Source organism: Pholcus phalangioides, unplaced genomic scaffold, assembly GCF_987345545.1.
Source record: "Pholcus phalangioides strain wild (caught in Gottingen) unplaced genomic scaffold, Ppha-v1.0 ptg000008l_1, whole genome shotgun sequence".
Classification (NCBI taxonomy): domain Eukaryota; kingdom Metazoa; phylum Arthropoda; class Arachnida; order Araneae; family Pholcidae; genus Pholcus; species Pholcus phalangioides.
In genome coordinates, this window is record NW_028301601.1 from 49,467,132 (window position 1) to 49,482,847 (window position 15,716).

The following is a 15,716-nucleotide window of genomic DNA, read 5'->3' on the forward strand; positions in this document are numbered from 1 at the left end:
ATGAACAAAAATATATTTTTTCAATCCTTTCAGACCCACGTGCCACAAATGTGTGAGTTGCATTTTGTCACTGTAGACTTTTTTCTTTTGACATCATGGACTTGAGAACTGATTTGAAGATTGTGTAAGTGTTTTGAGTTACAATATGGTGAATATGAACTTTGGGGACTTTCACCGGAGGGCAACACTTGAAGTTGAACTTTCAGAGGGTTTTTAAGATGGCTTCTTGGAGAAAGTGCATACTGGAAAATGAGATTTATTACGTAATCTTCTGTAAAATATTGTATATGAATATACCTTGCATCATCTTGGCTGAAAATCGTTTTAATAAAGTGAATTATTTCTTCACAAAAAAAAAAAGATTTGCCGACATTTATATTTTTGATGTATTATTTGAGGTTTCCTAAAATTATAATTTATTTATATTGATTAAGAAGTCAAGTAGTTGGGAATTTATATTAATTATACAAAGAAAATTATGTTAAATTTTCTCCAATATCTTTTTTTGGAACTTCTTAAATTTTCGGTTCAAGATATATTTTATAAAAAATTGTGCAAATTGGTGACGAATTAGAAGAGCAGTCAAAAATGGGTTTTAACAATTTTATCGTTTCCCATTTTGATATTCCCAATTGGGAACATCAGTTTTGTAAATTAGAAAAAAAAACACAACGCTTTTCTTGCATGAAATTAGCGCTTGTTATTTTTATTATTGAGAACGCGTGTAGGATTCCAGCCTTAATTTCCAAAATCATCCCCTTACGCCATAAATTTAAATTTCTTAAATCACCTGTTTTTAAGGAAGAGTAAAATTTAATTCTTTTTTTTAAATTTTAATTTTATTTCTATGGACTAGAATGCAAGTCTACAAAACATACAGAAAATTTATTTTTCATGAATTTTATAGATGATATCTCCAAACTAATGGATCAGAAAGGAAAATAACAGAAAAAAAAATTAAGAAAACCAATTCAAATCTTAATTCAGGGATCTACAATCTTTCACACATTGTGGGCCAAATTCGAACGTCCCATGAAGGACACGGGCATTTCAGAGCGAATGAAAATGAAAACTTTTATTCGCTCTGAAATCGTTTTTTACTTTCAGTAATTCTGAAAATACTTTTAGATTTTTTTAGTTAATTCCAATTCAGTCGAATCCCGTTATAACGAACTCCAAGAGACCGGAGAAATCGCTTCGTAATAACGAAATTTGGTTATAAAGGAACTCCAAGTTTTTTCATTGTTCCTATTGTTCCTATGTAAACTTATTTGGGGGAATTAGAAACATGTTCGTTAAAACGAGATTTTCACTATAACGGTATTCGTTAAAACGAGATTCGACTGTATTATTTCTCTCACTGATTCTGGAAGTATTTCTTTCATCTAATCTGAAATTACCGTATAAGGAAACTACTGATTTTTTTGACTTAAAATTTGGAAAAGGAATTGAAAAGATTTTGGGATGTTTCATGGGTAACACTATCAACGTATAAGAAACTCCTATTTTGGAAACGCATTTTTGGCAAAAAAGGGGGTTCCGCATGCACAATTAAAAAATGCGGTATTTCTTTCACTTAATTCCGAAATTACTACTTTATGTCACCAGTGCCGTCTTAACGTATGGGCTTTACAAAAATCAGACGTGACTGAAATTTTCAAGCACTTGTCAGGTAAAATCACTTAGCCCAGGGGCCCCCACGATGCTCTTAAGACGGCACTGCCTGTCACTGGTTCCGAAATTAGTGATGCAAGCTTTAATCGATTAAACTTTTTTTTTTTCATTTAATCGTCTTTCAATGTTTTTCACATATTTCTTAAAAATAGTCAGCGGGCCACGGCTAAGAGCTCCGAGGGCGACATTTGACCCGCGGGCCATACGTTGAGAAGACCCCCCTTGGGTAATTATTACCCAGAAATTCTTGGTTATGAAATTGACAAGCACCTTTTAAGCACATATTTTAGCTACTCAGCGCCGATTTGGCGCGCGAAAAGAACAGAACGTCGCCATATACGGCAACCCCTTCGATTTTTTTTTTTTCCTCCGCCAGATCTGGCTGCGTGTATGAAAGCGAGAGGAAGCAGTATGGCGGATGACGACGGACCACCACCAGAAACCGACCAGACATGTCAGTTGTCGGCGTCCGTTGTGGAGCGCATGTGTGTTGTGTCTGTGTGTGGGGTCAGTCTTGATGGAGTCTCCCGGTTCTTGACGAGTGCCGTTCGACAAAAATAAAAAGTAATTATAAAACAAAAACCCGAATAATAAATTACATAATTATCCCAGAGATCAATCGACACAGTGACATAGCGATGGCAGATAACGTGGTGTCATCGTCACCATCCGCAAAGGATATACAAACACCGGCCGCCGAAGAATGTCGGCGAGTGATCGAAGAAAAGGATAAGCTCATCAAGAGGCAATTCATTCGGATTGAAGAACTCGAAGCCGAATTGGAAGTGATTAAACAGGAACGCGATTCATTGCTGTGTGATGTTAACAAACTCCGCTTCGAGTTGGAAATGAGCGAGTTGAAACGCCTGAAGGATGTCAGGTAAGTCGTCAATGAAACTCATTTTATTACAAAACAACAGCAACAACAATAATAATGAACAAATATTGCCACATTTATACCACGTGTGGGCGTTGCGATTGGATCTCTTACTGCAGTGAGCTTGGAGATTGCGAAATACGTAATGAGGAAAAATTCAATATTTTTTTTATTCATTCACGTAATTGCATTTGGATAAAGCGTGGGAAGTGACGACTTCTGTAATACGCGATCGGGGCACTTTCGATCAAGTAATTTTTTATTGTTATCAGTTATTATTATCAGGTTTTTTCCCCCAAAAATTGTGTGCTGAGAAATTCTTGTAATCTGATCCGAATAACCTTTATTTGGCAAGCATTGAAATATCCAGAGGAGAAAAATTCGCATTGGTTACGTGTTTTTACCCTGACTGCTATTACAGTAAAACCTCTCTTTTGCGGACACAGGTGGGACAAAAAATTCGTCTCTGAAAGTGTGGGGGGGGGGGTGACCGTTAATCTGGGGTTTGAAATGATTACTACTTCTATTATACAAGGAGGAATTATTGTTTGGCCGTAAAGAGGAGTGACCGCATCTGAGGAATGTCCGTTAAGAGGGGGTTTTAATGTGTATGACGTATTTGTTTTCCTTCAATATTTAAGAAATTTTGGGATGTTGCACTTCACGTAACGCGCTGGGTTTACATGGATTTCAATAGTATAAAAATGCAATTTAATGTTTGCAAACTTTTCCTACCATTGCCGAAGAATGCACAGCAATACGTTTCCTCCACATGGTACAGTCGAGTCCCGTTTTAACGAATACTGTTATAGCGAAAATCTCGTTTTAACGAACACTTTTCTAATCCCCTAGATAAGTTTTCGTAGGAACAATGTAAAAACTGGAATTCCTTTATAACGAAATTTCATTATAAGGAATTGATTTCTCCGGTCTCTTGGGAGTTCGTTATAACGGGATTCGACTGTATTTGCCTCCAAAATGCATAGGTTAAAAATCTTTCTTGCTGGACTTGTCGAGAAATAGAAGACGTGTACTTTTAGCCATTCTGCTCGTAATTACAGAAACTTCATAAACTGCTCACAAGCAAAAATCGAATGTTTAGGAGTTGCTTAGAAGCCTCAATGCCAAAACGAGCTCAAATGTATAACATGACTTTGAGAGCAACACTGCCAAATGGGGAGGGGTGGGGGGAAGGAGGGCGTGAATGATTATTATAGTAGCAAGGCTCCCCTCATCCTTGAATGGGTTCCCCCAATTAGTCTCTTCCTCGGGAGTTCTAGCCCTGGGCTAACACGACTTTTTTGGGGTCCCTATTTTATATATATACCGTATATAGAATCTTTGAGGCAGAGGATAGAGAGGCATGATGAGTCCGTGCCGCCGACCCTTCCAAGACGATCAAAAACTAAAAATATTAATATTTTTTGTAAAAAAATCAAAACATCGAACTATGTCAATTTTGGCATCTGCAAGGGCCCCGAAAATTTGAAGGCCCTGGGCACGAGCCCCGTTCACCAATGCGAGAAACAGACTTTGCCTCAGAGTATTGATTTACTAGTTGATAAGTTATCAAATTACGAAGTCTCATTTCCACAGTCTTGGCACTCATTCCCGTGAGGATCATGGACAGTGATGATAATCGCCCTACCATTCTGCAACAGGAACCCCCCACCACCCCTTCTGAGAACCTTGGAGAGCACTCAGGCCAGACGTTTCAATGGGCCCCCTCCATAGTGAATTTGTAGTAGAAAAAAAGATCGTGCTCTACCCTCGAAGGGTCATAGGTACGACCCTGTATGTTTCAAGGACTTGCCGATAAGACTAAAGCAAGGCACCTTTTGTGCCGTTAAAATGAAGGGACTAGCTGCGTATACAGAATAGGCCTTTTGGGGGGGGGGCACAAAAAGTTTCTTACCGAAAAATTTTGATTTACTGCCCTTCAAAAAGCATTTAAATTAACAGAAATTGGTTAATATAGCATGTGAAGGATATTTTCTTTCGATATTTCAATTTTTTCACCGAAATATTTTTCTTCTAATTTTTGGTTTGGTGGGCACCCTGAGCACCTTCCCTCCGCGTACGACTCTGACTAGGACTCCTTTGCAGAATAATATTCAGCACATGAGATAAAAACAATAAGTTAATCGCTTCCTCCTCGAACTTTACGGACCTATGAAACCTCCAAGAACCCTCAAGGGGTTCGAAGCCATTAAATTACATGTTGAAATACCGTATAATGTAAATCGTGTTCTCGCTAGCCAAGAGTCTTGTAGGAAACACGGGCCAAAACTTCTAACAGGCCACTATTCGAGTAAATTGTTTTGGTTAAAAGGTTGACCCCCCCAAAGGGCTCTCCGAGCAGGAGCGGTTCGAAATAAAATATCTGTTCGCGCGGGGCCTATTTTTGGCGTCGACCTTCCACGTTTTCTTTGGTCAACAAAGCTTTTTTTGCCCTTTCAACTCAGATTTGGCGTCCTTCCTAGAGCGGCGCACCGAGTGGCTTCAAGCATGGCCCAAGAGCCATGTTGTTACCAGGGATTGACAACAACAATCTTTTAGGAGCCAAAAAAAATTTTACCCGAGAAAAACGAGCTCAAAATGATTTTTTGGACTTCTCCAGGCACATTTACCCCCCCCCCCCTTTCATATTGGGTGCTAAAACCATTTTTTTTAGTCGCCATGGCGACCTGGCACCTAGGATTCGCCAAGCCCTGGTTGTAACTGATTTGTTTACACGTAAGACAATGTTCTAAAGAATTTCAACAAGGGGCCGTTCAAGTATTACGTAAGCAAATTTTTAGCCATTTTTGACCCCCCTCCCTCCCTCTCGTTAGCAAAAGTCAGCAAAACGCTGACATCCCCCCCCCCCCCCGTCAGCAAAATTTCGTCATCAGTTCTGCCCCCTCTGAATCCTAACTCATATTTTCATAAAGGGTGGTTGATGACGTAAGCATTATCCAAACACCCCCTCCCCCCTTGTCATCAAAAGTCAGCAAATCGGAACACCCACCCCACCCCCCATCGATGATGACGTAATACCTTGAACGGCCCCCAAGCTCAGCTGGAAGTTACCTAAGTGTCGAGATGCCAGAGCCACATTGGAATGTTTTTGTAGTTTGGATGTCTGTTTCTGCATTTTCTCTTCTCTCTCTATCTGCAGTTAAGTTCAATATTTACCCGGATTCCGAGATACAGTTCAAATAACACGTGCCGCGACAGCAAAAATGCTACTGGCATTTAAAAATTAAATTCGGATAAGAATATAATGTTCCGCGTGAGCACCTGGAAAAGCTCGACGAATTTTTGCGTGGAAACGACACGTTTCCAGAATTATCGCCGATCAAATAATCCAACGTGTGATCCTATTCTAATAATGTTTATCAAGGGATGTATCAAGCTTCGTGCTCAACGAGCGTGGATGTAGATTTTACGCGAGGAAACAAAAATTTGGTTCGGATTTATTTTCCGGAAAAAATAAATCCCTATAATTGTTCGGATCAATTTCGTTAAAAGCATATGGAGGGGTGGGGGATATTCATAACACGGGGCTGGACTAAGCTCCGGCTCCTTTTGGACTTATTTCTCCCGGTGAAAATATTTTGGCTCCTAGATTTTTTTTCCTATTTTTGCAGCCCTGTCATAACGGACATTCCCGTTAGCAAACCCAATAGGCATTCCGCTGTACTAGGGGCATAGGTCATAGTATTTCACTGGCGAACCGTTGATGCTAGAGGAATACTTCCAATTAGAAATGTATCCAAATAATGCGCAGTGCTCAGATATGACATTCATGTTGCAAGGGGTTGTGTAGTTATTAAAATAAAAATGTTAACTTTTTATACGGACACCCTGCTCCCAAAAACACAATTAGAAAGTTGTTGCCCAGTCTCTCCTAATTTCTCTCGTTTTTTGAATTCGAATATCTCAGTGAATATTGTACTGAGAAACATGGATATTTTTTTTGTTGGCATCAAGGCGACAACTTTCCAATTGCTTTCGCGCACAGGGTGTCCGTATAACAAGTTAATTTTTTTATTTTAATAACTACACAACCCCCTTGCAACATGAATGACGTATGAGTTCTACATGTTATTATGGATACTTTTTCTAATTGGAAGTGTGCGTCTAGGATCAACGGTTCGCCAGTGGAATGCCATTTGTGCTGTTACCTATGCATCCTATGTATTAATTGGCATTCCTCGTTAGAGAACAAAACTTTCGGTCTCATGGGTGTCCGTTATCAGGTGGTTCCATTGTAAGTTGGGTATCAATGGAGTAAAGTAAGACAGTGTTTCTCAAAGTGTGCGTCGCAGCAACACCAAGGGTGTCGCGTTGAGCTGTCGATATTGATGTGTGCCGGTTCAGTGTTATGAAGTGGCTCCTTTCCATTCTATTCTGGTGAGTCGCGGATAAACGATGACTGATAGGAGGAACCCCGGGGTGCCGAAAGACTAAACACTGCTGGAGTTACTACATGAAGGTTATCTCAAAAATACTGCGGTGATCGGATTCAATTTTCTAGTCAGTCCATTGCGAGAAAAGGGAGGCCCACAATTCCAAAATTACAGTCACGGAAATCCACGCAACTGCTATTCCCACTAGCAATCTGAAAGGTAGATGGCAACACCTCGAACAGCTAACACTTATATTAAATTATTGACATTCAGCCAATGCTTGACAAATCGAGAAAAAAAAAATTCATTCCCTCGTCCATAATGGCTAATGGCCCCATTGATTTGTCTAGGACAGTCATCGGCAAACTTTTTTAGGGAGGGGGGGGGGTTGGATATGGCAGGCTAATATAATGCATATAAAACCAAATAAGGATTTAACAGAAAATTAACTCAGAAAAAGTGGGAAAGTTTTTAAAAATCAATACATATTTAAATTCTCACAACTATATTTTGCACATTTTTGTAAAAAATGGAACACCCGCTTTTATGAATTTCTTTGACACAGAAATTGAAAATTCGTAAATTGTTATTTTTAAAACTGCTACGTGCCAGATAGGACTTCTAAGGGGGGGGGGGCGTAGTTTGCCCATCACTAGTCTAGGATATAAGGGATCCCCTTTTCTTGCTAGCAGGCACTGACATAATTTCCGAAATTTCTGCCGTCCTCAGACTTCACACAATTCAGTTATCCGCTAATACCAATATTTTAGTTGAAATTGCAACCTATCACCTGGGATTTGTCAAGCCCTACGTAGAGAAAATACACGCTTTTCGACATGAAATTCTTATAAGTTCTTTATAGTAATCAACATTCATGAGGTGCGTTTGTGATTTAGTAACTGGCAGTTCGATTCTGTGATCAATATACCGGGGAACCCGTCGACAATAGACACATATGGTACCAAAAAATTTCAACCGCTAAACGGAGTGAGCTAAATCAAATCCCTATCCCAAGGGAATCAAATGAATGTCCGTTATGAGAAGTTCCACACAAAACTTAAATTCCCCCCCCAAATTTCTAAATCAATTTCCGGAATTCCAATGGTAATACTAATTCCAAATTATTCCTTCAAAACCACTATTAAAACGTTAACGATCCGGTTTTAATCTTTCTCTTATTTTATATGCAATTGTCGTAAAATGAATCCTCTTCTAATGAACTTTCATAATAAGTTTTTAATCCTATTTCTTTCCAAGAAATCAATAGAATTTCCAACCCCATTAAAAAACCAAAAAAGATAATAAAATTCCCTTGTTAATTTTCAATTTCATACACAAAAAATGTAAAATAGGCTTTTCCCTCTCAAAAGAATTTCCTGAATTAGGGAATTTTTATCTTTTAGATAATTTATCAAAATTTAATTCCCTTATGAAACTCTCCTTGCATTCTAGAAAGATTCTTGTATTTTGAATTCTATTGGGCCATACTGTGGACGTGTTTTTTTTTGTGGGAAACTGGTTTTTCATTTTTTTTAATGTAATTTATATGGGGCCCTCGTATGGGAAAAGAAGGGGGGTACGTGTCCTTTTTAGTGGTTCCTGTTTCGGTGGAATGAAAAAGTAGGATGGTAGACAAAACATTCCCAGTGTTGTTATTATTATATTCAATGGGTTTCCTGTATTTAGATAGAAAAAGTAAAACCACCGAAATTTGTCGGATGGATGGGAAAGCAGGAAATGCGTAATACACTATTTAGATCAAAAAGAGATTGTATTGTGTATGAACGGCTATCTTTGCCCTGTGTTGTGATGGATTTACTGCTACCTTCCGATGGAAATATGTACTGTGTATTCAGAACTAAGTAACTGGCGTTAATAGGGCTCCTTCAAATTTGGGAGCCGATCCATAGTCCAGAATCTTAGGTGCCTTATCGGGCCAGAATTTTTCACAGGATTCCCTTCAGCTTTGGGTTCGGCTTTGGGGAACCTCGATTAGGACCACGAAAATGATTCGTACTAAGCGGGAAAACGCTCCAAGTGGGAACGTTGTGAGTGGGACCCACTGTATATGGTTAAAGTAAACCTTTGGCTTGTATTTAGGCAAGAGCCTTGTCAGCCTCCTACTTGGGAGGAAGAAGAGGGGTACACTTATATATATAGAGAGCCACAGAATTTTTTTTCGCACCGGGCCACAAAATGCCTAACCCCGGCCGCAGGGAGAAAGAGCCAACACATAAACAAGCATAAGACCATCTATACAATCATATTTTATATGCTTCTGACTGAGTAAAAAAAAATATAAAAATCCAATTGAATGCCCCTATAGAGGAAGAGAGGAGGAGGGCCTAAGCTAAGCGTTATTCACAGGTCATTACTTCGCTCTGTAGGCTTTCAATGTAGGCCATACAAAAGAGGTCAGTGAAAAGCGGATTGTGTTGTATTTTCACTGAAATGAAGAAGAGGAGCTGGCTTTGAAGGACAGCGATATTGCATGTGTATAGGCTCTTTGTAAGTAGTCGGAGGATATTTGCTCGGAATTTTATCAAAGTGGTGAAATTACGTAACATCTCCTAATTACTGTGTTTTCGTAATCATATCTGGCATGATTTCCTGCCTATAATTCTCATACGCACATTTGTGGTTGCTAACTTTATCACCAGTAATAGAAAATACTGAAAAGAAGGCGTCGCTGTTATGATATTTTCTAGAAAAATATATTGATTCTACTACACTTGCATCAAAAAACATGTTTGTTTTTAGGCAAATTATTTTTAGAAATATTTTTGTCCCAATCTTCCGGAAAGATAATTCACTGTGGTCTATGGTCTGTTCCAAAAAACTCTTCTTTTTTTTTTTAACGTGTAACTCGGGGAATAAACGTAGAAAATTACGATATCCGTGTTTCTTTTCGTTATCATCACCGACCAGAGATAGCAGAGGGGATACTTTTAGTGTAGGGCTCTTAACCAGGGCTTCATAGGCCCCTTGGGGGAGGGGATCCTTGGAGAGATGGTATAGTAAATATTTTTTGTGTGGAAAGGTTCACGGACTTCATCTTAAAAGCATAAAGGACCTATTTAACGCAAAAGTTTAAGAACCCCTACTTGAGAGAATTGGAAACGAAGATTAATGACGATGGGTATGAGCATTGCCTCCGTGGTGGACCTGACAAGGTCTTAGTCTGTTCTTTCTCCGAGATCAACCTTACCTTTTTAGACCTTAAATCCGGTAGAGATCCTAATTTGGATACCTGTACCAAGATGTGAGTGTACCCTGGCGGTACGAATGTGGAACAATCAGCTTGGAGGACTTGTGAAATATTCGTTGACAAACATACTGTGTTGAGAAATAGAAGGACTTTTCACTAAAGGACTTCTTTCTTTCAAACCGAGCACAACTACGGTCTGTCGCTATGGACAATTTATTACCGAATTAGTTGTGCCTGAAGTGTATGCGTCCCTAACAGTACGTATCTTGTTTCGTGGGTTAATTTTCAGTGCTGCTATCTGTATTTGAAATTCTGAGTGAAATGTAGTGATTGAATATCACTCAAGGACTAAAAAAGCACCTCAAAAAGTTACTGTATCGAATCACTTTAAAAGAAAAAAAAAAATCGCGGTAGTATTAATCGGCACTTGCCTACCGTACCAAAACATGTTCAGAAGTATTAGTGTACGCAAGTGGTTGAGTCGAGATTTTTGTGTTTTTTCTGCTGTAAAAACCCTATCTCCGGACGACCAAATAATAATGGACCCCAGGGACTTTGAGAAAATCCCACGTCCGCCTGTGTTTCTAGGTATCTCCTGATTAGTGTGTCAAATTTTTGTTATGTATCATACGGGGGAAAAAATGATGCTGAGCGAATTGAAGAAAAAAGTAATGATGCACAGCGAAGGGTGTATCAAGAACTTTGTTTTTGGGATTTCAAGTGTGAAAAATAAAAATAACTATAATTTTCAGAAATAATGATCACGCCATTAGTGGTCCCCAACATGAAGGAAATGTAGATCAAGAGAGTAGTAATATTTAACATTCAGAGAAAAATGACTAAAATTTTACCATAAAACAACACAATATAATATTTTTTCAAAAAAATTAACTAAATTTTTTCACATTTTCGATTATTTTCCATTCGATAAATCAAATATTTTACAGTACTAAATAAACTGCAATAAAATAGTTGAAGATGGCGACACTTTCTATTAAGAAAATTAATACACTTAATTTGAATTTTGGACAAACTTCCAGTTAATTTCGAGATAGAAGATCCCATCTCGGTGTCAATTCTATCTTTGACAGTTAATGGTAGGTTTTTGTAGAGAGAGAGAGAGACAGATCACACATCTATACACACAATCCTGCGAGGTCACTCACTTTTAGTGACATCTGGTGTCGGAACAGGATTTGATCTGACGGAAGGCATAATAAAGCCAGGTGTCCATCCGTTCCTTACGCAAGCTTCGGAATTTCATTGACGTTGCGGAACAACATCGAAGTGATAATTGACCAATTACACGTTTATCTTTAAAACTAAAAAAAAAATAAAAATCAAACGTTCAATCAAATTTTTTGTGCTTGTGTCTTGAAGGAAAAGAATATACAGGTTAAAAAAATAATAATAATGATAAATTGGCGAAGTGTTTAATTTCAGGGAAAAAGGGTAATTGATGTGTCGAATTTATGCGTCATGAAAAAAACCTTCATATGATACATGATGTGAATTGAGTTTATTGAGAACAGAAGCAACCGTGTATTCTCTTGTTTTTGACATGAAGTTGCAGACCATGATGGAAACGGAATAGATGCATTTTGTTGTTCATGACCAACATTTCGTCGTTGAACGGCGAACTTTATTGGGGAAACTATAAACACTTAACATGTTAACGTGGTGAATCAATGCCACCGATAATCCAGCTAGCCAGCCGAAGTAGCTTCGGGAGTGATGAAAATCTCCTAATTGTCCAGGAGAATTAAGACGTAGGATGTTTATGAAACAGGAATGTGTGCCTAGAATGAGCTAAAACATCTGGGTGTCCAAACATTAGCTGACTTGGGCCAGGACATGTGACGCAAACATGACATCGATTCGTCGTTGTACGGCCTACACGACTAGTGACATCCAACGAACGCGGACGGACCGCCTTCAACGGAATTTGATTATTGAGTCCGGACGTGCCAAGGACGCTATAATATTAATTTCGATTTCGATTCTTAGATCATGATTTATCATAATTATTCCGTCAATTTATACTCCTGTAATTGGACTTGTTATTCTGTTATACAAATTTATACAGATATATATACATATACATATTTAATAAAATTCCGGATGCACCCATCTTTCGGGAACGCTTTGATATCTCCTTGAGATGGGAAGCGAGGTGTGTCCGGTCCTTCAATGTTCATGACCATTTTAATGTAGTCGTGAAGCCACATTTCTTCATTGTTTTTGTATTTAATAATTTTTTTGTGCTGTAATGTTTTGTGTGTATGAGGTTCTATGTATGTACATTTGATTGTGTATACTAAAGTTTTCTCCGACACGATCCAGCCCCTTCACAGGGGCAATGACTAAAATTAGCTGAAGCCGATAGAGCCTATGCCGTGATCGGTTTGACAAAGAAAGTCGTCAAGCCACAGAAATACCGGGTGTCTAAAAATGATTGAAGCCGTTTGTGAATTGTTTTAATTGGTTTCAATGCTAGGGATATGGTTATTGAGTTTGATATTGTAAAACAAGTAGTACGTCTCGAAAAAGAATTTGTACAAGGGGCATGTTCGTATAAGTAACAGTACTACGTCTCAAATTTTTTTTTTTCCCGTTTGCTGCTGCAAAAAAAAGTGTCAATTTTTATAGTTGATAAGATGCCATTAAACGAAGAAAATAGCTCGTGCCACATGATTTTGCTGCACCCTATTTCCGTCGAGATGTTTCAGAATTCTCGAACACTACATTGCGAAAACCATGGATCGGTCGAGTTGAGAATGATAAGCACAACCTGCTGGTATGGTCTCCTCGTTCTCTCGATTCAACCCCAACAATGTGCCAACAAAACTTCATAACCTTTTCTGTATAATTGCAAAATTTCGGGATCATATCGATGGTTACTCAGTGCACGCATGTGGCAAGTGATAATTTGCTGATTTTGCAGAAGCGCATTTTGAAAGTTTAGTTTTGCATAAAAGTGTGCATTCACATAGCACATCAGTGAATGCTGAAACTAAGCTTTCTTGTTTACTTATCACTTACCACATTTGTGCATACCAATATCTGGAACTATGGCCTCCAACTCGCACACTAATTCTATTTTGCAAAAATGTCACTTACACATTTGTGCGCTAAACCATCGATATGTCAAATAATATGTCTATTCCAGGTCTGAACAAATCGAAAAAAAAATATATATAGGCACCAAAAAATTTTTACAAGGAGAAAAAGATAGAAAATAATGCTTCTTTTGAGGGCATAGTGACCCTCTTTCATGTTGGCGGATAGGCCGCCAACATGAAAGCCAATATATATAAATTCCAAACATTTTGTGCTGCTCCATGTCTCCAATTTAGTAACTACACAAAGAATTTTAGGCACCAATACTAATTTTTTTAGTTCTCATAATGACCTGGCGCCTGGGATTTGTCCAACCCTGGTCTATGCAATACGATCTTGAATCTTTCTGATAATTTTTAGACACCCTCGTAGGCTTTTTTAGACCTGTGAGTGGTAGACACGAGAGATATCTCGTCAATACCTCTTAAAGGAGAATTCAGGAGAATTTTTTTTTTTTTTTAGAAATAAATGATAGAAATTTATATATGGGCACGGGACGAATAACGTACACGTGAGAAAGTATGCCACATTTTTAGAAATCTCGGGGGACGAAGAGGTTATTTTTCCGGTTTTCGTTTTTAAAGTTCCTACGGACTTTTGCCTACCCTGTACATAAGGGACCGTTCAAGTATTACGTCATCATCGATAAGGGGGGGGGAGAGAGAGGGTTTCCTATGCGCTGACTTTTGATGATAAGGGGGGAAAGGGGGGTTTTGGTTAATGCTTACGTCATCAACCACCCTTTATGAAAATATGAGTTAGGATTCAGAGGGGCAGAGCTGATGACGAAATTTTGCTGACAAGAGGGGGGGGGGTCAAAAATGGCTAAAAATTTGCTTACGTAATACTTGAACGGCCCCTAAAAGAAACGCGGAAACTGCGCAATATTTATTACCCAAATTTCCTATTCCTTTTTGTTGTATGTGTCTTCTTTAGCCATTCGTAATCAAAACAAAGGTGTAAGATGCAAAATAGTTGTCAAACTCGAAATCCACGAACACGAATTTAACAAAAAAAAAAAAGATTCTTACACGCACTGTATTTTGCGTAGGCACAACAGGGAAAACCCCAGCCAAAAACAAATTCTTGGTAAAATGAAAAAAAATCTCAAAAGCTTAAGAAATTGTTCTTCTCGGGGGAGAAAACTACGATGGAGGGTGGTAAGAAAACCCATCGTAAACCCCCCCAACAACAAAAAAAAAATCCCAGAATTTTATGATATAGCAGTTCGTGCTACCGCATACGTAACCCCTTATTCAAGTAGGTAGTACTGCCCTCTTTTTTTTTTTTTTTGTGCCCTAGTCCCTCCACATATCGATTATTATTTTCTTTTTAGGAGTAGGGCCATGGGAAAATATAATATATAGCGTGAGAAGTTGAATTCCAGAAGTTTTTTTTCCCCCTTTTTTACGATCGCACGCTCTTTATATCCCAAGCTTGCCGTTATAAAATTGGAATTTTCTCGTGGGGGGGGGGGGGGAATCTACGTATGTACAGTGTATATTACCCAGCGCAGGGTCTTAAATAGCTTTTTCTTTGAATTTGAGATTACGTTTGGTATGTGCCAGAGGATGTGTTTGCTCTTCAAATACATACGTGACAATATTTCCAAACACGGTACTGTTGACCGAACCGTTTTATTATCATTATGGCGGGGGAATGTAAAAATTATAATTAAGGTATCCGATTACGTTGGAAAATGTCATTTTGGAAGGAAAATATCGATTTTTTTCCATTTTTTTATGAAAGCCCCCTCCCCGATTTCTTAGGATTCCAAAACAAGTTCGTTTTGTTTATATGATGCTTAGAACCGAAGTTACGCCCAGTTTAGTTTTGCATGTAATTTGTGTATTAAAAATTTTTTTTATTTGTAAATAAAAACGAGTCTTTTACAAAGAATGCTCATTTAAAATTTTTTTGAAACATGATTTCAAAAAAAATCCATTGATTGTATAATTACAAAATTTTAATATGATATTGTGGCCATAGATTATGGCCATTAAGATTATTAACCAGAATCTAAGGTGCATGACATCCATTAATGTAATCACGGGGCTAGACAAATCGCAAAAAAGTGCCAGAAAAAAATTTTTACTCTGAAAAAAAAAAGTACAAAATAATGCTGTTTGATTTTTTTTCAGTGACCCTCTTCCATGTTGGCTGATATGCTGCTATGAATTCCAAACATTTTGTGGTGCACATCGTCCTGCAATTTAGTAATAAACAAAGAAAATGTTAGGCGATGGCAACTCAGTGCCAGGGATTTGTCCATCTCTGATTTTTATTCACGATATGTTAATTGAAATTTCAAAAAATTCACGCGTACAACAACAAATTTGAGTGTCACTTACAACCATACAATCCTTTGAATTTCGGTTTATAACCTGCATCGTCACTACCTAAATGCACTATGAAAATAAAACATTTCATGCACAGAATTTTT

At 38.1% G+C, this 15,716-nt stretch overlaps 1 protein-coding gene across 1 annotated transcript in view; it reads left to right on the plus strand.

Annotated features, from left to right (window-relative positions):
- The first annotated feature begins 2,047 nt into the window (after positions 1 to 2,047).
- Positions 2,048 to 15,716, plus strand: part of LOC149084447 (IQ motif and SEC7 domain-containing protein 1-like) — a 425,974-nt gene continuing 412,305 nt past the window's right edge. Inside the window, exon 1 of the mRNA XM_089234841.1 lies at positions 2,048 to 2,554. Coding sequence (XP_089090967.1) covers positions 2,313 to 2,554 — 242 coding nt within the window. The 5' untranslated portion in view covers positions 2,048 to 2,312. The remainder of the gene's footprint in view (positions 2,555 to 15,716) is intronic.